At 46.6% G+C, this 21,227-nt stretch overlaps 1 protein-coding gene across 1 annotated transcript in view; it reads right to left on the reverse strand.

Moving 5' to 3' along the window:
- Positions 1 to 16,747: 16,747 nt before the first annotated feature.
- Positions 16,748 to 21,227, reverse strand: part of MRPS9 (mitochondrial ribosomal protein S9) — a 47,976-nt gene continuing 43,496 nt past the window's right edge. Inside the window, exons 10-11 of the mRNA XM_015428570.1 lie at positions 20,453 to 20,622; positions 16,748 to 17,846 (exon numbers count right to left, since the gene is read on the reverse strand). Coding sequence (XP_015284056.1) covers positions 17,755 to 17,846; positions 20,453 to 20,622 — 262 coding nt within the window. The 3' untranslated portion in view covers positions 16,748 to 17,754. The remainder of the gene's footprint in view (positions 17,847 to 20,452; positions 20,623 to 21,227) is intronic.

Below are 21,227 nucleotides of genomic sequence, written 5' to 3' on the forward strand. Positions count from 1 at the left end.
TCTTCTTTGACCTTCAATCTTTCCCAGCATCAGGGTCTTCTCCAGTGAGTGCACCCTTCTCATTTGGTGGCCAAAGTATTTGAGCTTCAGTTTCATTATCTGGCCTTCCAGGGCACAGTCAGGGTTGATTTCTCATCATGCTTATCTATCACATTATTATCTCACCCTTCTTCCGGCATGGTATGGGCAGCTTGTGTGGTTCCCCCTTCCTCCATTTTATCCTGACAATCTTGCAAGGTAGGCTAAGACAGAAGAAGTGACCCAAGGTCACTCAGTGGGTTTCAGGGGCGAGTGGGGATTTGCTTCTAGATGTGTTGGAAGTGAAGGACTTTATGCTAACTCTCAGCCTCAGAGTTCAGAGGGGGCTTATAAGAGTGTCATAGAGACAGAGAGACCGGGACACTGACTATTCCAATCTTAAAGTAAAGGTAAAGGTAAAGGTAAAGGTTCCCTTGCTCGAAAGCCAGTCGAATCCGACTCTAGGGTTGCGGTGCTCATCTCCGTTTCAAAGCCAAAGAGCCAGCGTTGTCCGAAGACGTTTCCGTGGTCATGTGGCCGGCATGACTAAACACCGAGGCGCACAGAACGCTGTTACCTTCCCACTGAAGTGGTCCCTATTTATCTACTTGCAATTTCTTGCTTTCGAACTGCTAGGTTGGCAGGAGCTGGAACTAGAGATGGGAGCTCACCCCATCATGCGGCACCCAGGTCTTGAACTGCTGAACTACTGACCTTCCACAGCCTGCAGTTCAGCGTCATAACCACTTGAGCCACCGCAGCTCCTTCTTAGCTCCATTCCAATCTTAGCTGTGTTTATTGCTCAGTTACTTACACATCATGACTCTAATTAGCTCTTCCTGGCAACTGTATGTAATATTTGAGGAAATCTGTTTCTATATGTTTGAAGAAATGAGCACCTACACATGCAGAGTCCCTGTGTTCTCGCATGTACCCAGGGTTGAGCTTGGTTGGTCTTGGGGGTGTCGCTGGACTCAGGCTTCCTCCTCACATCTGTTTGTTAGCTCTTGCATTTGGGTGCTAATCTGCTGCCATTCATTGCTCTTGGTGTCTTGATCCAATCTCAGCTTCACTCATGCATCTTAACTCTGACTGGTCCTTCCTGATGCTTCCACCCTCCCTCAATCTTCCTGTATGTAAGGCTTGAGGAAATTTTGTTTCAATTTGTCTGAGGAAGTATGCTTGCACACGAAAGCTCACACCTTGAATAAAACTTTGTTGGTCTTAAAGGTGCCATTGGACTCAAACATTTGTTCTGCTGCTTCAGGCCAACACAGCTACCCACCTGAATCTATTCCTCCTTTACTCTCTGATGCTATCCCTTTGATGTGCAGATTGCTACTCTTAGCAAAACTTCCTTCCTTCCTTCCAGTCTAACACCTTCTCTCCACACTATGCCAGTCTTCTCCATCTTGGCAGCGTGAGGGCAGAACATGCCTCCTGTATCTCCATCCATCTCAGTTAGACTAGATTAGAAGCTTATCACTACTCTATCTATATATCTAATTGCGAAGTTGCCCCCGGAGTGCGGATCGCTAAATCAGCGCTCCGGGGGCAGCTGGGGGGCCGGGGGAGGTTTGTGCACTCTTGGGGCAGTCCCCAGGGGTGCACAAAAATCTAAAAACTTTTTTAAAAAATCGGGGGGATGTTTAAATCCCCCCGAAAGTGAAAGAGCGTTCGTGCGCATGCGCACGAACCCTCGTAGCTGGCCGCGCCGCCGCGGAGGGGGGGTAAGAGACCAGCTTTGGAGCGGGGGGTGGGGGTGGGGAGCAGCGAGGGGTGAGCGGCAAGCCGCTCGACCCTCGAAAAAAACGGTGGAGGGGGCGAGCGGGGAGGGTCGGGGCCACCACCCTCCCCCTGAGGGAAAATGTCCCCGAGGTTGGTTCAAGAGGTCCCGGCCGAAGCCTGAGGGAGGGGGCCGAACCCTCTCTGCGGCAGAATAAGGCGTCCTCCCTCCACCAGAAGCCCCGAGCCCGGCCGCAGCTTCTCCCTCCTCACCTCCCCACAGTGTCGCCTTGCAGAATCCACCCCATTCCCCCCGCCTTGCCTCTGGATTGGAAATAATCTCTCCCCCCCCTTGCCATTTAATTGCTTTCGGGGGCGTCCTGCTGCCCCGCCTTCATCGTCCCTTTCTTGCCTCAGGGTGTGGGTGCGCTTCGGGGCGCGGGGGGGAAACAGCGGAGACTTACTCACCTACTCCTGCTGCTTCCTCCCCCCCCCGCGAGTATCGCGGGTCCACCCCTTGTCCTATCTAAAGTGGAGTTTGATATAATAAAGGACTCATATTAGTTTTACAAAGATAAAGAGGTTCCGTTCGTGTGTAACTTTCTTTCTAGATAGCAGACACGCCAACCTGAAGAGCTCTGCTACGCTTATGTGCCTTGAGCCCTCTGCTAACTAGATTGTCTGTGTACAACACTACCCACTACATCACACTGGTTCTCACTCCATATAATAACTGGGAGACTCTTCAGTGGGAGGACTGGCTTCCAGTGGAGTACCAAGTGAGGTTCAAGGTTTTGGTATTGACCTTTAAGGCCTCGAGTGGTCAGGGACCCACATATCTCCAAGCGTGCCTCCTCCAGTATGTCCCCTGAAGAGCCTTATGCATTGCAGAAAACAATCTACTCGTGATCCCCAGCTCAAAAGAAGTCCGACTGTCCTCGACCAGAGCCAGGGCTTTTTCTGCCCTGGCTCCTATCTGGTGGAACTCTCCGCTGAACATGCAGTTCCACAGGGCTGTTAGAGAATGAACTGGATATTTGCTTTATGAACTATATTTATTGCTACACACAATGGACTGTGCACACACACACACACAGGCTCAGAGAACTGTACATTTTAAGTCACCTGTTGTGATGTAACACATAGAAGGTGCCTGCACAAGCCTTACACGTGTAAATAAGGCTTTAGCTACACAGTTACCAGCCTGGTGAAGAAGCACACACCTCCATTATTGTGAGCAGTAAGAAACAACTTGAGCAGAGACAGCCCCCATTGCAGAAATAGTTGTAGTCACGTACGACACATCACTGCTTTGTTCCTGCATTGGTATTTCCTGCCAAATGGACATTTGGTTCACAATGAGAATGGCCAGCTTCAACAACACTACAATGGAGCATCCTGACGCCAAGGTTTTCACACCTGCCCAGATGCCCTTCTTTGAGTAAGGTTTTAGATTACAATATTGGCAACTCCTTATAGGTAACCTCCCACTCCTATAGGCAACCAATAGGATTGTTTTGGGACGGACTAACAGGTAGGTGGGTCAAGAGGTTGGCACAGCCACAGCCCATCTCTTGAACCCCCTATAAAAGGTAAGAACCATTCACCTGGCCCTTCCTAGCTAGCAACCCCCGCAACAACCCCTGTCTGCTTTTTACTCCTCTTGAGTCCCACTTGCTATCCCCAAACCCTTGCTTCTACTTTGATCTCTTGATCTGCAGTCAAGAGACCCACACGTTCTGGCTGGTTCTGGTCGTGTGTGAATTCCCTTTTAGTTTCCATTTCTTCCCATCCATTCTTCATTGGAACAACCAACTTGCAAGACAGGTAAGTATTGCCCATCATCACCCCTACCTGCTAATGCAACTGTGCTTATTTTAATACTGTATTTCTAAGGAACTTGATTGATTGTGTGAGTGCATCAGTATGGTTTGTATGAGATTTATTCTTTAAGTAAAAGACATTTATTTTAACAACAACAGCCTCGAATCCTTCTCTGGTAACCCTTGGTGGGAACAGGGCCTTGGTATAGTTGGCAAGGACCCATTTATAAATTGCCAATTGCTGTAAATAAAGCAATTCGGCTAACAGGGCTTGCAAGACAGAGATATTCCGCCAGGCTTTTGGTCGAGGACAGCGATGGGTACCACCTTACCGGCACTCCCTCTGCCTCTTCTCCATCTCCTTGTGGGGCAGGGACAGGATTAGAATCTGATACAACAGAATGCCAGAGAACAGAAGACGCTGAATTTATAACCATTTTAACATGACGCGAAGGTCAGCAGACGAGAAAGCACAGAGCCTTCAAGATGTCTGATGCCCGCCACCACTACACCTGGCCCTGGGGGACTCACTGCCCCGATGCATAACACTGTGGAAATCTGAGGCCATCCACAATACACAGCTTCATCAGTGATGAAAATATGTTGGACTTTGAGAGTAGGCTACCTGGATCAGAGCTGCAGTGCCCAGGGCTTCCCCTCGTCCCCTTTCTCTTTGTCTCAGTTCGATGCTGAGGAGCTGCTGCTGCTGCTTCTCACAGTCAGAACTGACAGGGGGGGGGAAAGCTGAACATTCTCTCTGTGATTGAGCCAGTCAGGGCCCAGGCACATGGGAAACTTCACCAGCGTGGCCGGCTTGGCCTCTGATCACGGGCGGCTCCTTCTGCTCTACCTGAACCAAGGAATGGAGATGTTTCTTTGAGATATTCCTCTTAATGGGCTTCAGGAAAGGGTTTTGTTGGGCTTGGGTGAGCTTCCTGCTTAGCTGGGGGGTGGGGGTGGGACAGAAAAGTCTGTGACCGATTCTGCAAAAGCAGGTGTTCTGCCCTTGGTCTGCCGCCCCCCCCCCCCCGTTGTATTTATTTACTTAATTTAAATTTATACCCTGCCCTCCCTGCTGAAGCAGGCTCAGGGCGGCTTACAAAAGATAACATAAGAAAAGTTACGACACAGGTAAAACCATCTAAAAACAATTCCAAACATAAAGTACCAGCTGGCTGTAAACCAATGCATTAGGGATGGCGACAAGGGTCATTTTATTCATCCGTTCTTTATCATGTATATATGACTGGCACAGGCTGTAATGGTGTAGTCGGGTGCCTCTTTAATGATGATGATGTTTGGTGGTGATCCTATTTTGGGATCAGGAAGACGCGGGGGAAATCGGTGGTGGTGGGAGATGCAGGTCAAAACACGGCCACGCAACAAATGGCGGGGAAACTGAACAGTACAACTGGGGGGAAACAGCAGACCGAGGGTAGAACAACTGCTTTTGCGGAATCGGTCTGTGTGTGAGAATAAAACACTGTTTTGATGCTGGACGGGACAGAGAGAGAGGCCGAGAGCCACCGCTGTGAGTTATCTGGTGTGTGTGTGTGTGTGTGTGTGTGTGTGTGTGTGCAGGAGCTGTCTCTCTCTCTCTCTCCTTCTGGGGTCTGACGTAGGGTAGTGGAGCTGCTGCCCTTGTGAGCGCCTCTTCGCCTCTATCTGTGCTGCACAGGGTAGTCAGCCTCCAAGGGGGCTTGGAGATTCCCCACTGTTACAACTGATTCCCAGATAGTAGAGGATCAGCTCCCCTGGATAAAAATGGCTACTTCGTAGGGTGGTCCTTTCCCTCCCCAAAGCCCACTCTCCTCAGGCTGCACCCCCAAAAATCTCTAGGCATTTCCCAACTCAGAGCTGGTCACTCTAGCCTGCACTTTTATATTTGCAACTCAATTAATAAACGTCTCCAGTGCAGCCTCTGCTCCAAAGGGAACACACCTGGGGAAGCAACGCTGCTCCTGTGACTTCTCACCATTCAGAGGAGGGTGGGACATGCGTAACACTGCACAATGCAGCCACGCACACGTGAACCAGGCCTTGGGAAATGTTTATTCCTGTGGGAAGATGCTGCAGCAAAAAGTCACTACATGCTCCCTGCTCACCTCCTGTTCTTCCACCGCCAGAAGCTGCGGTGTAATCTACATAATCAAAGGCTGCAGTGGTGCAACCTGCACAAATTTCAATGTGATTCTGTGTGACTCCTATGCAATGTTCCCTCTAAGCTGAGTTAGTGTGAGCTAGCTCACACTAACTCAGCTTAGAGGGAACACTGCTCCTATGTAGGTGCCAATTAAAGGAGTGATGCCGATAATGTCAGTGCTTGACTATTTCTGCTCACGGCACTATTAACTTAACAGATACCATAGGGGCTAAGACCATCTTTGAACATCTGGGACATCATGATATGATGGCAATGGTAGAACACCCTTATTTCTCCTACCAGGGCAGGGGGAGAACACCTGGGCATCAGCAGTGGGGAGGGAATGAAATCATCCTGCACTTCTTGTAATGTACCTATATAAACAAAGTTTCCCAAAACAGAGGATCACATAAAGTGAGAGACAGAAACGAAACTGTGAGTTTTGGACGGCTGTAGGCCCAGGTATGTCTGTTAAAGCTGCCAGCTCCAGCTTGGGAAATACCTAGAGGTTTTGGGGGTGGAGCCTGAGGGGGGGGAGGGACCTCAGTGGGGGTGTCATGCCAGAGAGTCCACCTTCCAAAGTGGCCATTTTCTCCAGGGGAAGTGATCTCTGTCGCCTGAAGATCAGCTGTAATAGTGAGAGTCGATCTCCAGCCACCACCCCCTGGAGGTTGGCAACCCTAATTGCTACAAACATATACCAATTTACTAGCCATGGCAAAGAACCCTGAGAACTGAAATCAGTGAAAGCGCTGAAAAATTTGCATTAGTAGCCCATCTCTAAAAAACAAACTTTGAAGTTTTCAGGGTTCCCCAGGGCAAGAGAACAGTTATTAAACCGGTTTAAGTCTGGAATGCAGATATGATCAAACTGATGTAGGGAGATAAAGTCTGTCTAGGAGCCAGTTCAGGGGCAGTGCTGAGAGGCAGGAAGGAGGGAATCAGGCAGTAGGGTTGCCAGACCCCCAGGTGCTGATCAGCTGTGTTGTACACACATTTTATGAACCACTTTATACTCTGCCACTGACTAACAGGTTTGACTTGGTGGGTGCACTTAGCACTTCCATGGTGCATATGTTAAGTGCCTTTGATGATTCTAATCACAGTAACTGAAATCAATCATGAACATATATTCAGATATTCACTTTGGTTCATTGCTTAAATGATGCATTCTGGGTAAAATACTAAATAGCTGACAGGCAATCATAATGCAGTGACCTTGCTTGTTCTAGCCAATCGTAACTGCGCATGTCCCTGATGTTAGTTTGCTTGCGTTAGATGAAGAACATACTACATGAGGTACCTATCACTGTTATATTAAGATACTTTTTGTTAACTTCACAGCCTGAAAAGAAGGCCTGTTGTTTAGATGTAGGAGGTATATTTTTGCCTGAGAAAATCCAGCCTACAGGTTTGAGCCCAATCAGAATGGTGTGACGGATATATGACAAAGTTTGATGGAACCAATAATTGTGATTTATTTCTAGCTGTCATAGGGGGTATAAAACCCTATGTTTCCCATTGTAACCTTAGGGAGAGCTGTGGGATCCAAAACCTTATTGGATCTGCACCTCACTCCTTTGTTGATCAATAAAGTACAAGATCTGATTCTCCTCTAGAAGACTGCCGTGTGCTTTCTCAGATTGGGCTGGGGGAGCACAACCTTTGACGGAGTTTCTGTCTTACAGCTGGCCGGCAGCAGGACTCACCGGTAGAAAGAAGAAGGCCTAGGCCACAATGCCTGTGTCGCATAGGGAATGATGTCACCACACCAATGACTTCCAGGTGACAGTCTGGTATTTGGGCAAAAACTCTATGCTAGAAGCTGGTTTTACTATAGAGTTTATGTCCAAATACCAGAGCACCACCTGGAAGTTGCTGGCATGATGATGTCACTTTCTGTGTGACATGGACTGGGCCTTTCTCTTTCTCCTAGTAAGCTCCCCCCCTCCAATCCCCATCCTGGCAACCCTATCAAGCGGTGTAAGAACAAGAGCGGCACACCACATTCAGTGACCAGAGCAGGTATGGGGAAGTGGAAGATTGATGCAGTTCAGAAGGGAAGAGAAATCCAGACATTACAGAAATGTTGGGAAAAGGGTTTTCAGGACTGACTCAAAGTTAGAAGGCAGTTTATGGAGCCATCCATATCAAAAGTGCGTCAAAAACAGCTGCTGCATCTTATTTGATCTTAACTTATAATTCAAGAGTGGCTCAGGTATTTCAAAACAGGGGAGTTATGAGCACCAAAAGTTATGAATTGAAAAGTTCTATGCACCACAAAGATTTCAACACTCTGGAAATTAGGTCTGTAATCCATGTTAAAGTGAGGGGTTGAATTAAAGACTGTTTAAAACAAATATTAAACCAAGCACCAGGTAGCTCATTTTCAGAGAATAAGAGAATTTTACTGTGATCTAATGGGAAACGATGTGTTACACACAAGCGTGTACAACCCACTTTCCCCACTAAAAAAACATGCATTTGGGGAAGGCCGGCAGATTTTTCACCTTGGGGAGGAGGGAGTTGAACCTCCTCTCTGGCCAGCAGTTTTCCACTGCAAATGATACCAAACTTACTTCCCATTCCTGCAGAATTCGAGAAGCTTGTCTGGAAGACCAACTGGGTCTCTTTTGCATGACCTCATTTCCCCCTCAGCCAAGCCCCCGTAACAGAGATGAGCTAGGTGGGAGGAAAAGGTTCCAGCTAGCTAATGCATGTGATTGGGGCAAATTTGTATTTAAAGAGACCTACTTGCTGCCATGACAGTTATTTAAAACCCTGAGAAATCTGAGTGCTCTTGTATCCATTTGCCACGAGCATGTTGATCCAATGCTTTATTTTGGAGTTTAAATTTCAAGCTGGTCTCGGTGTAAAAACTTTGGATGGGATGCGATACCTGAAAAATGCACAGTTAACTCTGAATGCTCTGGATCAAGGGTGTGTGTCTGGGGAGGTGATGTCCAAATGGCAATTTCCTGTGTTTTAAGTTTGTCACAGTCAAGAGCAAGGGTATGCACTCATAGAAGGCTCTTATTCTAGATCTGTTCCCTGTAAGGAGATACTGAACGCTCTCCCTCCCTCAATGTGCTACTCACAGAGATCAGAAGTGGTACAGCTAAATCCTAAAGTGAAAGCCACCCCAAGGAAGGAGGAACCCCCCCCCCCACCGCTGCTTGTAAATTTTGGTTACTAGGATTCTCTGTTATGTAGGATGGCAAAAACACCTGTCTGTCAATAGTGCCTTCTGCCAGGTAGCCATGTGTGTGTGTGTGACCATAAAAATAAAAATAGACACCAGCTTGGCCTATCAGTGGCATCTTCTGACAGTCATTTTTCCCCCTGTCAATGTTGCACTTCCTATCAGAAACAGACCGTTGTCTGGACCCAAGGAATCACTGCCTCTGAACATATACAGAATGCCTTTGGGCTGTGTGACCTCAGTCCATCTGGCTAGATATTTAAGGTCTGACTCACAAAAGCTTATTTCTGGAATAAACATTGTTAGTCTTTAAAGTGCCACTTGATTTTTGTTTCACTATAAGAAAAAGGATGTTTCAAGGTACAGCAGAGTACCACCTTTTGAACAGGGCCAACCATGGTATCCACGAGTTATCTCCTCATTCTCCCCTTGTTTTGGGGCCTGATGAAACCTTTAGCGAATTCAGAATGCCTTTGGGCTACAGCAGTGGTCAAGTAAGGACACCATTTTTTGGAGGAAATGAGGCAAAGGATTTCAGTTGCCATTGCGGTGTAGTGCCTAGAGTGACAGATTAGGATCTGGGCAGCACAGTCTCGGTTCCCTTCTCCGCCATGGAGGCCTGCTGGGTGGCCTGCCAATAACACACCTACCTCTCAGCCTAACGTGCCTCATAGGGTTGTTATGAGGAAAAATGGAGGAAATGAGACTGATGGAAGCCACTTTGGGTCCCCATTTGGGAGAAAGGCAAAGTAGAAATGAAGTAAAATTTTAAAAAGTTGTTTCTACTGCTCAGCATGCTGTATTTTAAGTGAACACACTCAGCAGTGGTTACCTGTAAAAGCTGTATTATCTAGCAAGTGGCTGTTTTGGTTACCGTAACCAGACATTCCTCAAAGTCCATACAAGAATATCTTCCTTTGGGGGTTAAAACCTTGGAATTTATATAGTACCTGGATGGGTCAGAGCGCTTCAGAATGCATCTACTGAAGACGAAGTTTCCACAGATGGAAAATTGGCCTAAAGCTACCTTATAAGTTTAAATCTTGTCTCACTAATGAACTGACTACATCTCAGCTCTGGGCCATCACACTAGTCTTCTTTTGGGCATTCACTTACTCTATCCATTGCTTGTCTCCAGTCCAAATCCTTCCTTGGATCCAGTTCCCTACTAGTAAACCAGGGACTGGTCTGGGGTGATTCAGAAGAGGTGAGCATTGACACACCCCAAAATGGGGGTGGGGGGTGGGGGGAATCACTGCACACATAAAACTAGATGTCAAAGGAGAAGGATTCAATTTTCTAGCTCATGGGGTTGTCTTATGAAACCTATGGGAACTTTAATTCATTAATTCATGGTAGAGTTTCTCCCAGACTGACGGTTCCTCTTGACATAATTTTTACCAAAGTTCCTGTTAAAAAGACTGTTGGAGAAAAGCAACCATGACTTTAAAACCTTGTGGCTCTGGCCATCCACTTGTATGCTAAACGTGGCAAAATGCCATTTTAAAAAGCCATAAAGAAAGAGGCAGAAACTTAACCCCTGACTAGTTATATAACCGGGGTGGGGGTACCCGTTTCCTTTCCTGCAGCTCTGCGAATGCTGCGTTTCACAGGAACCCAATGCACTACACCACCACCACCACCCCGCGCATCTGGTTAGAAACATTTTTTTTTAAATGCCGCTTGCACGCTCAAAGGAAACCTGGACACCGAAGTATACGCACCCCAGACAGACACCGTTGCATCTACACGCTAGTCTACTCCTGCATCGCCATTCATACATGCCTTGCTGCTGAGGGTTCAATTTATTTAGGCCAAAGGACCAAAACGGTGGCAGCAGGTGCCTCAACACCTCCCCCCCCCCCCCCGCCCCGAAAATCTTTAAGGGGCACCCCACCTGCAAGCCCGCAGAGCATCCGCAAAAGCTGCACCGTGCCGTGCTGCGCGACTGCACCAAGAGCCCAGCCCTCCCCTGCCTCAGCACCGTCGGCGCGACTCTTCGCTCCGCCGCAACGCGCAAGGTCCTTGGGCGCCGGACGCGAACTTGGGCGACGCGCGCCCCCTGCAGGCGTCTGACCGGCCGTCGACTGAGACGGAGCAGAGGCGCCCGAGACTGTGGCGCTAATTTGGGGCTAATTGACTTCCAGCGGAACAGCTGCGCCTAATGCCTTTGGACTTCAAGACCTGGATTTGGGAGGAACTGGCGGATGACATGAAAACGGCTTTATCCCCTTGGCCGAAAGGGGTACGGGTTTTCAAATATTGGTTTTCTAGGCTTCATACATTTTTATGCATTTATTTATTTGTTGGATTTTTATCCCGCCCTCCCCTGCACGGGAAGGCACAAGGCGGATCGCAACATATAAATCAACACATACTTAAAATACATATACAATACAGCTGAATTAAACTGAATCGGCATAAGTCCGGGGAGGGGGGCACCACCCATCCTGGAGCATATGCCTGGTGGAACAACTCTTTCTTACAGGCCCTGCAAAACCGTTTGAAGTCTCGCACGCAGGGCCCACCTCTCATTAGACAGAGGGTTCCACCAAGCCAGATGGCCTTCGGGCTGGGGATCATCAACAAGTTGTTACCGGCTGAGTGGAGTGCCCCTTGGAGGACATACCAGGAGAGGTGGACGCTCAGATACTCTACAGGGGACATACCAGAGGAGACGGTCCTAAGATATGTGGGTCCCTGACTGCTTAAGGCCTTAAAAGGTCATAACCTTGAACCTGATCCAGCATTCAACTGGGAGCCAGTGCAGCTGGTGGGGCACCGGTTGTATATGTACTCTAATTGGCATCTAATCAGTGTTAGGCTTGAACCTTTGCATTCAGAGAGAAGAGATTGGATTTATACCCCACTCTTCATTACCTGAAGGAGACTCAGAGCGGTTTACAATCCCTTTCCTTTCCCCTCCCCACAACAGACACCCTGTGAGGTAGGTGGGGCTGAGAGAGCTCTTTCAAGAACTGCTCCTGAGAGAACAGCTCTGAAAGAACTTGTAACTGACCCAAGGTCACACCAGCAGGAGCATGTGGAGGAGTGGGGAATCAAACCCAGTTCTCCCAGATTAGAGTCCACACTCCTAACCACTACACCAAACTGGCTCTAGTTAAGCCTGCTGGACGGCCACTGCTGCTTAACCCTCAAGTCTCTTTGCAGGAGTGAAAAAAATTCAATGTTCACAAAGATGAAATAGTTTGGAGAATGTACAGAGTGTCTTTCCCTCCCTAGTGAACTGGGATTACAGGTTATCTTCCTGAGGCAGCGGACACAGCTCTTTCACAGTCTTGCCTTACAGGCTTCAATGGAAAATAGCACTTACAACTGCTTGTCTCCTGTGCTTCAAGAGGCAAGCATTGTAAATGTGACTGACTGGGACTCCTGAAAAAGAACCTTTTCTGCTTGTGCCTTAGGCAAAATTGTATGCTCAGCTCTAATAATAAACTTCATAAATATCAAAAATAAAATATAATAAAGAATAGCGTAATGAAATCTCTCCATCCTCCAGAGCTTCTTTCTTGTCGGGTCTATTGCTATCTAATTATGCAGAATGAACTGAGGGACTTTCAATAAACAAATACCAGTAATTCTCTCTCACTGCATGGGGCAGCGCCTTAACATGTTGCAGGAACAAATAGTTCCAAGGCAGCATCAGGGCAAGTTGCGGGGCAGCTGCTGCTCCATGCCTCAGGAAATGTGTTGAAGCACTGCTATAGCCCAGTGGCCTTTCTCCGCCTAGGATCCACTGAACTGCAAACCACATGACATCATCAGAGGTACAAAAGTAGATGGAATTGCCAGCTCTGGGTTAGGAAACACCTGGAGGTTTTGGGGGTGGAGCCCTGGGAGAGCAGAGCTTGGGGAGGGGAGGGACCTCAGCAGGGTGCAATGCCAGACCCCACCCACCGAAGCAGCCATTTTCTCCAGGGGAACTGATCTGGGTCATCTACAGATCAACTGTAACCGCAGATCTCCAGGTGCCACCTGGGGGTTAGCAACCCTATACATAGAAAGAGGACCCAGAGTTATGACCTCACCGGTGGGAAGGCCAGGATCATGGGAAGCAGACCCCGAAACAAAAACCAGAAACACAAAATACAAGCTGAACACCAGGATGCGGACCGTATCAAGGAGCAAGCCAAAGCCTGAGGGGCCTGGAGGAATCTTTTCCACCAAGTGATTCTGTCTCACTGTTCTACGGCTCCTCTCAGCATGTGCGCAAACAGAAGCACGAACCATGGTGCCCCTGCTCTCCACGCATGCACATGGACAGCAAGTCCTTCCAAAAGACAGACCCCTCACTGGTTCAAGAGTTTGTGACCCAGTAGTTGGGGTTCATCTGAAGAGCAGCCCTCTGGATTAACAGGGCACTTGGGTGCACTGGATGGATTCATACATTGATTCCTATATTGCAATAATTGATTGTGCAGATCACAGAGCCAAGTGAGGAAAGAACAAGTGCTCGTAGGCAAGGAAAAATTAAAACCCCCGAGAAGGTCGTGGCATTTAGCCACACTCAGATCTGGCCCAGATGCTGAGGAACAAATAGAAAAGGGCTGCTGTTGTCCCTGTGCCCTGCCAGTATCCCTCCTTTAGTCATCTGGATCTCAGTCAAGTCCAAGCAATCCTTCGGTGTGTCTTCATCTTATGGCCCTGAAGAAGTCTTAAAAGTTATCAGGGGAACAATATTAGTTACACAGCTGCCTTCTTGTAGGGGAGTGTAAGTGATCTTAGTTCAGAGCATAATTACCAAAATGTGTTCTTGTTTAGTGATAGCAGGCAGCAATGTCAGATACCAGCAGCAGGCCATAGGAGGACCTAGCCCACTTGCACGTAACAATGGCGGCTTGACCACTGCAGGTCCCATTTGCTTCTCTATCATCTGCATCTGGAAAGACAACAGAGGCTCTAGCCGGATCCCACCGGTGGCTGCAGCACATTTTCCTCCCTCACGCTCAAACCCCAATACCAATTAGTTAGCATATTTCAAATGATCAGTGTAGCACACGCTTCCCTTGTTAATCCTTTCAATAAGTCTACAAGGGAAGTTTCAACCATATGGGGCTGCTAATAAGATAAATGGGTTTGCCTAAAGCCACTGAGTGAATGTGGCAAAAGGGAGATTCGGATTGGAAGCCTCCTGGCTTGCGTGCCAAGAGGCCAGAACTAAATGGTTTTCCTTTTATCTGTGTCGATACTCATTGTCTTGTGCAAGGTGGTAGAAAGTGGTAGGAGAGAGAACGGTAGGCAGCGGTGAATGTGTGTGTGTGTAACCTAAGCCTTCCATACTCCCAGCCATTTCTGCTAACTGTAAAGAGCATCGTTCTGGCCAATACATCACATTTCTGTACAGATTATAATGGAGAGAGATTTAAGTCAAAACAAACTTAGGTCCAAAGCCTCAGGGGGTGACCTTAGGCCAGTCACGGTCCGACAGGATTGTCATAAGGATAGAATGGGGAGCAGAGAGGAGACAAATGTTACCTACCCTGAGCTCCTTGAAGGAACAGAGGAACAAAAATAAAAATTATACACTCACTGTGGGAAGAAGGAAGGCTGACCCGTGCAACCGCGCTTGTGTAAATATACTCAGTGCAAATTAAGTAGCTGAGGTGGAAGGCTTCCCCCTCCTCTTTCTACTATTGACAAATAACAATAAAATGAATAAATGGAGCTACAGAAATGAAAATTACATCTGCAGAATGTTCACAGCAACCATCAAAGCACAGTGTAGGTACTCTTTAACGTACAGATGTAAATTAATTCCCCCTATTCTTCCTGGCGTTACCATCTTCATAAAACATAATAGATTTCTAATTATACTTTGGAGTAAAAGGCAAACTTCAAGAACAATTTACAATAGGAAAAATGGCATACTACAGGGAACAATAACCTAACCCCCAGATTAAATGCAAGCAGGGCAGTGGCATGATTCAAAAGTAACTGTTTATTAAACCTCATGGAGGAGGTTTTTGCAATTTAAACACTTTTTCTCTATTAAGCAACTGGCATAATCTGCACAGAGGGAACCTCAGAGAGCCTTATTATCTTTTATGTAAGCTAAAAACAGACAATCAAGAATGGGCTGGCGAAACAAACAAAAAAACACCCACTAGAGTGAATAGTTCTCTTCAAGCATTGCATCAAAGGTAATTCTAAAACCACCCATATTTTTGGGTCACATAACTTGAATCTGGTAGCTGCGTTGGCTCAAGTGGTTAAGACGGTGAACTGCAGGCTGGAAGGTCGAGACCCAAGTGCTGCATGACAGAGTGAGCTCCCATCTCTGGTTGCAGCTCCTGCCAACCTAGCAGTTTGAAAGCAAAAAATTCCAAGTAGATAAACAGGTACCACTTTGGTGAGAAGGTAACAGCGTTCCATGCGCCTTGGCGTTTAGTCAGCTGGCCAAATGACCACGGAAACATCTTCGGACAGCGCTGGCTCTTCAGCTTGGAAATGGAGATGAGCACCGCAGCCCTAGAGTCAGATTCGACTGGCTTTCGAGCAAGCGAAACCTTTACCTTCACAAACTTGAATCCGACATTAATTGTATACAAAAATACTTCGTGGCTCTCTTCATCAAGTTTTTTTCTTAAAGCCTTGTTTATTCAAATCAGGATCTAGATTTGTAGAACTTAAAATGCTGATAACAAATTTTCTGCTTTGAGGAAGGGCACGCAACCTGTATTACAACTGTGGCTAAAAACTGTTCATGAAGAATTCTGCAGTTAGTGTAAGTAATATTTGCTTTTGCCATGAGCTCAGTGGCCTATCACATGACACTCTCAACATCAGCACCACCATCTACACTATGGGGATAATACTGACATACCTGGCAGATCTGTTGTAAGGACTGCAAGCTAAAGTGTGCATATGAAGAGCTCTGAGCATGTTCTATATTTTGGTTGCTTTCACCCATATGCAGAATGTATTTCTTGCAAAGCAAAATGAAGATGACTCAGGGATCAAGGACATGGCTTTAGTCCAGCTGATATTTTATTTTGTTACACTTATATTCCGCCCTCCCCACATTGTAGGCTCAGACATGCTGGTTGCTTCTAATTGTAAGTGGTAATTATATTGGTATGTCTGGCCCCTTAAGAGGTTAAGCGTAGAGCTGTCCAAAATGTTCGCTTTTTTTTTCTGGCAACGTACAGGCAGACACCGCAGCACCCTCTGCACTTTTACAGGAATGTAAGAAAGGACAGAAACTTGTTGCTTGTGTATCAACATCATTCGGATGAAATTAGTCTACATGAAGGAGTCCAGGATAAAGTTGATACTGGAGCCACCCTGGTTTCCGCCAGACAGATTTCTTAATCAACCACCGTCACGGATGACAGTGGTTTCCCTCGAATTCTGTACTCATTCCGCGATTTTGCTACTCACAGTAAGATCCTATGATGAATTCGTACATAAAACTTGACACAGCTGGTACAGGCCTGGAAAGTCTCAGGAACAAATCCCTGCTCACCATATCAAATTCAGGGAAGGGTAACCTTTTGAGGACTTTTTCAGTACATCTGTACTTCCACGGCTCACAGTATTAACACCAACCTCCTCAGGATTCTGTTAGTAACATAAATTTAGGAACCCAAAATAATCATCTGAATAGAAAGCAGGTTTTGAAATCTATCTATATATCATATGGAAAATCAGAAATAAATCTGAAAATCTGTCCAAGTCTGCAAAAAAAAGGGGCCTCCTTTTTAGATAATTTACACAGATAGCGCACGAATTATAATCTCAGAAGAGACATTTCCCTCTGGGGAGAAGAAACAAAGCATGCTTCTAAAATGGTGCCCACAGGCTGGGATTGGGGGGGGGGGGGGTGAGAGAGAAGAGAATGTCTATTTTATATAATTTGAACTGCCAAAAGACAGTTGCCCAAGAAATATTTCAGGCTCCAACAGTGAGGCCACTGTTTTGAAGTATACACATACAACTGCATCAAACCTCACTGTACATTTTAATGGTTTCCTTTTGCAAGCCTGATTTTGTTACAGCAAACAGCTCTATCTTGTGGCGGAAAGGTTATACTAACAAAAACATTTCCATGTTTAATATGCTGTCATTTCCATCATTCCCATGTTCTATGAACAAATATTATCAACTCTTTTCACAAGTTAGAATATAATTGCAAAGGTACTTTTGGAGGGTGTACAAAACGTGTCACTGGAAGAAAATGACTGCAAAGGTGTCGCCTGAACTGGAAACGTGAAAATGGTTAAGTATTGCAAGAGCTGCTATAAAGAGACCAATGGTTCTGCATTTTCAGTGACACTAGTATAAGACAGAACAAAGTTTGAATCCAGTGGCACCTTTAAGACCGACAAAGTTTAATTCTGGGTATAAGCTTTCGTGTGCATGCACACTTCCTCAGTACAAAATGTAGCTATGACAAGCCTTTATCTTTTATCCCTATATGCTTGACATCTCCAGGTGATTACAGAACACAGGGTGGTCTCATTTGTAAAGAAGATATTCATGGCCCCCGCTCTTTCCTGTTGAATGTGGGGTTTGTGACTTCTGTAGATCTAGGAAAGAGCAACTCACAACCTTTTCCCATTTGTCTTCCTCACAAATCTGCTGCCAGTTTCTTAACACCTTCCGTGTGCAGCTGCCTCCCTGGCCTTTACTAGTGTTAGTTCCTATTGCTTTTATCCTTTTCCTACTTGGTAGAAAAGCCATTTCGTCAACAGCAAGTCTATTGCCAACTGATTAGTAGGCGTTTTGCTTGGTGACTGATCCACAGGTTGAATACAACGGAAAAAAACCCATTTTATTATAATATAAATACAACATATATGTAACAATTCAAACTTCAAAATCTAGCGCTTTTTCCAGGTAAACTTTCTGCGGGCTCCCTCTTGTCCAGGCTTCTTTCGTTCTCTCACCCGTGGATCCACCGTCAGGAGACCAGCTGCAGGGGGAAAGAGGGTAACTTTATGCAGTTCAGATACAGCACTTTTGTCTGACACTTAAAATGAGAGGTGAACTTCGGGCATGAGAAGGGAAATGTTTCAAACTGAACTCCACTGTAGTTTGAGGAAATAAAGACTGGAAGGATTTTAACATTTCACATATTTTCAGTAGAAAACCTGGGAGGCCCCCCTAACAGGGCTCTATTTTACAAAATTCATTAGCATGCAGACTAACTGGAGTCCAAGATTCTTGATGCAGCCAGTTTGTTCATAAGCCTAAATCCTCAGTATTTATCTCTTCTCTATAGGATAATGTTCTAGAGTTTAGCTTGGGGCTAGACTACTGAAGGAATCAACCCTTGCCTACAAAGGTACAAACGGCGACTTGGGGACAACCCAAATTGCATACAAATAGTTTGGACATAAGGTACAGGTTACATTTCCCTATGATTTCCAGCAGAGCTGGAAAGGTGCAGAAGAGGGGAACCAAGATGATTAGGGGATTGGAGCATCTGTGAGGAAAGGCTGAAGAATCTGGGACTTTTCAGTTTAGAAAAGAGATGACTAAGGGGTGCATGGGGGGGGGGATATGATAGAGGTTTATAAAATTACTAGGAATAACGTCCGTTGCGGAAATAAATACAACGAACTGTAGAAAGAGGTTCTGGGAGAGTGCCCCGGCCTTGGGCACTCAGCGTCAATTTGCTGTGGTGACCTCAGCAAGGTATAATGACACAGAGTCCACCATTTTCCCCAGAGGAACTGATCTCTGCTACCTGAAGAGCAGTTGTAATTTTGAGTGATCTCCAGCCCTCCCCTGGTATGGAGGATGGAGTCTATGGCATTGTACTTGTCTGAGGCTCCACCCCTCCTCAAACCTCACCCTCTCCAGGCTCTACCGCTCAAATCTCTAAGAATTTCCCAACCTGGAGTTGGCAAACCTATCTCCCTCTTAGCCAATCATCGACCTACCTTTATTTGCCCCTTTGACTTCAGCTTTCCATCTCCCCTCCCCCCACCTGCAGCCTCTACTGTGCTCTGAAGCCTTGACTGCTGTCATGGGGGGGGGGGGGGCGAGCCGGCGGGGTATGGACACAGAGTCCACCATTTTCTCCAGGGGAACTGATCTCTTCCATCTGGAGAGCAGTCATAATTCTGAGTGCCTTCCAGCCCTCACCTGGAGATTGGCAAGAATGGTTCCCCAGGAAAAGTACAGTTTTTCTCTGCAATGGGGATGGGGACCAAAGCAGCTTACATCATTCTCCTTTCCCCCTTTTGGCGTGTACAACAACCCTTTGAGGTAGGTTAGGCTGAAAGTCTGTGACTGGTCCAAAATCACCCACTCAGCTTCCACGGCAAGAACCTGGGTCTGGCAGACCTTGCTCTGAAGTGCTAACTGCTACACCACACTGGCTGTGGTATTGCCTGGTATCACAACTGAACTCCAGAGAAACAGATCTTTCTCTCCCCCTGGAGAAAATGACTGCTTTGGAGAATGGGCTCTATGGCATTCTGTTCAGCTGAGGCCGCTCCCTTCCCTAAACTCTGACTTCCGTAGACTACCATAAAATCTTCAGGAATTTCCCAACCTGGAACTGGCAACCATAGTCAGAACTGGCCCCAAGGAGTCTTCTCCCAAAGGCCAAAATAGGCATAGAAAGGGTCTCCTTCCCCACTGCCTTTTACTGAAAGAACCAAGCTTAGTTGCCTAGCAACAGGAACTGAGGGGAAAGTAAGGTTGCCAGCTCTGAGTAGGGAAATACCTGGAGATTTGGGGGGCAGATCCTGTGGAGGGCAGTGTTTGGGGAGGGAAAGGACCCAGCAGGGTATAAGGCAAGTCCGTAGCTAAGATTTTTGACTTTGGGGTGTATTTAAATAAGTCAGGGGGCACCCACGCACACCCACCCAGGCTGTGTCAGGAGCAACGAGAGAGTAAAAGTTTTTTTTAAAGCAGAGAGAGAGAGAGAGAGACAGACAGACAGACAAGAGGCAAGGCAGGGCGACGGTGCGGGACGGCTGTGGTGTGCACAATAAAATAAAATAAAATAAACCAGCTGGATGGGAAGTCAGGAGGCCTGGGCAGTAAGTCAGGGGGCTTGGCCCCGAGATGTCCCACTGTAACTATGGACCTGGTATAAGGTCATAAGGTCTACCCTCCAAAGCAGCCATTTTCTCCAGGGAAACTGATCTCTGTTATCTGGAGATCAATTGTAACAGTGGGAGATCTCCAGGTCCTGCCTGGAGATTGGCAACCCTAAGGGAAAGTCAGCTGCACAGCAGGGGGTTGAAGAGAATGTTTGACAGGAGGCATCACTGCAAGAAGGCCTCGACCTCTATGCCCTGTTGCTGGACCTCCAGAGGAACTGGGTGGCCACTGTGTGAGACAAAATGCTGGACTAGATGGGCCTTCTACTGGCTTAGTGTTTGCCAGAGCATCTTTCTTCCAACTTGCCCAATGTATTACTCATATCAACCACAACCTAACATTTCTACAGTTTTAAAATAATCCTCCCCCCATCCATATTTTAGCATGTATATACTGAATGCCATTGGCTCAAGGGTGCAATAACTACAATCAGATTCCATTTCCTATTTGCATTCATACCTTGCCTCATGCACTCCACTTCGTCTTCTGTAACAAAACTACATAATGCTCTTGCAGTCGCTAAGCGGATTGCGCCAGCTTGTGCTGATCTCCCACTCTCGGAGACAGAGCAGACCATGTCGTGTTTCCCCAGCCGATCAACAAACTGAAATGGGAACATCAGCTGCTCTCTGAAAAGCATTATTTATATGTAAATAAAAAACACATTAACACCACTATCAACTCTCATTTATTCCAGCTGTAATAATAAGCAATGCAAGAATAAACCACAGATTGGATCCTGCCTAATTTTTTTTACATGTGCAAGGGGGATTTTTACTAAATCCTCCATCCCTTGGTGGATGTTCAAGCTATTTGTGGGGTCCCCCATTCCTTAGTGGCAGCATTGCGGGGACATCTGGGGCTGCAGCCAAAGGCAGGGAAACTGCCCTTCTGTGGATGGAAGGAAATTTTAGATGGGATCCAAGGGTCCAGAAATATAATCTTTCTGAAAAGCCAACCCATCCTTGAGGAATAAAAATATTCTATATTTTTTTCTTATCAAGCACAGGATTTGTCACAGGAAAATTAAAAATCAGGAACTGTTTCACATAGCCTGGCTTAGCCCCTATGAAGTATAAGCAAATATGTAGAAGCGTTGTATGGTGAAGGGGGGCTTGAGCAGCTCTAGTTTAGGCTCCATTAGGAGTGGAGAAAGCTTTGGGCTGAGAAAAATGATTAAGGAGATAAAGCACTCATGCCAATGTCATGTGGTCAATCCAAACTTTAAAAAAAG

Source organism: Gekko japonicus, unplaced genomic scaffold (genome assembly GCF_001447785.1).
Source record: "Gekko japonicus isolate JY-2015 unplaced genomic scaffold, Gekko_japonicus_V1.1 scaffold718, whole genome shotgun sequence".
Lineage (NCBI taxonomy): Eukaryota > Metazoa > Chordata > Lepidosauria > Squamata > Gekkonidae > Gekko > Gekko japonicus.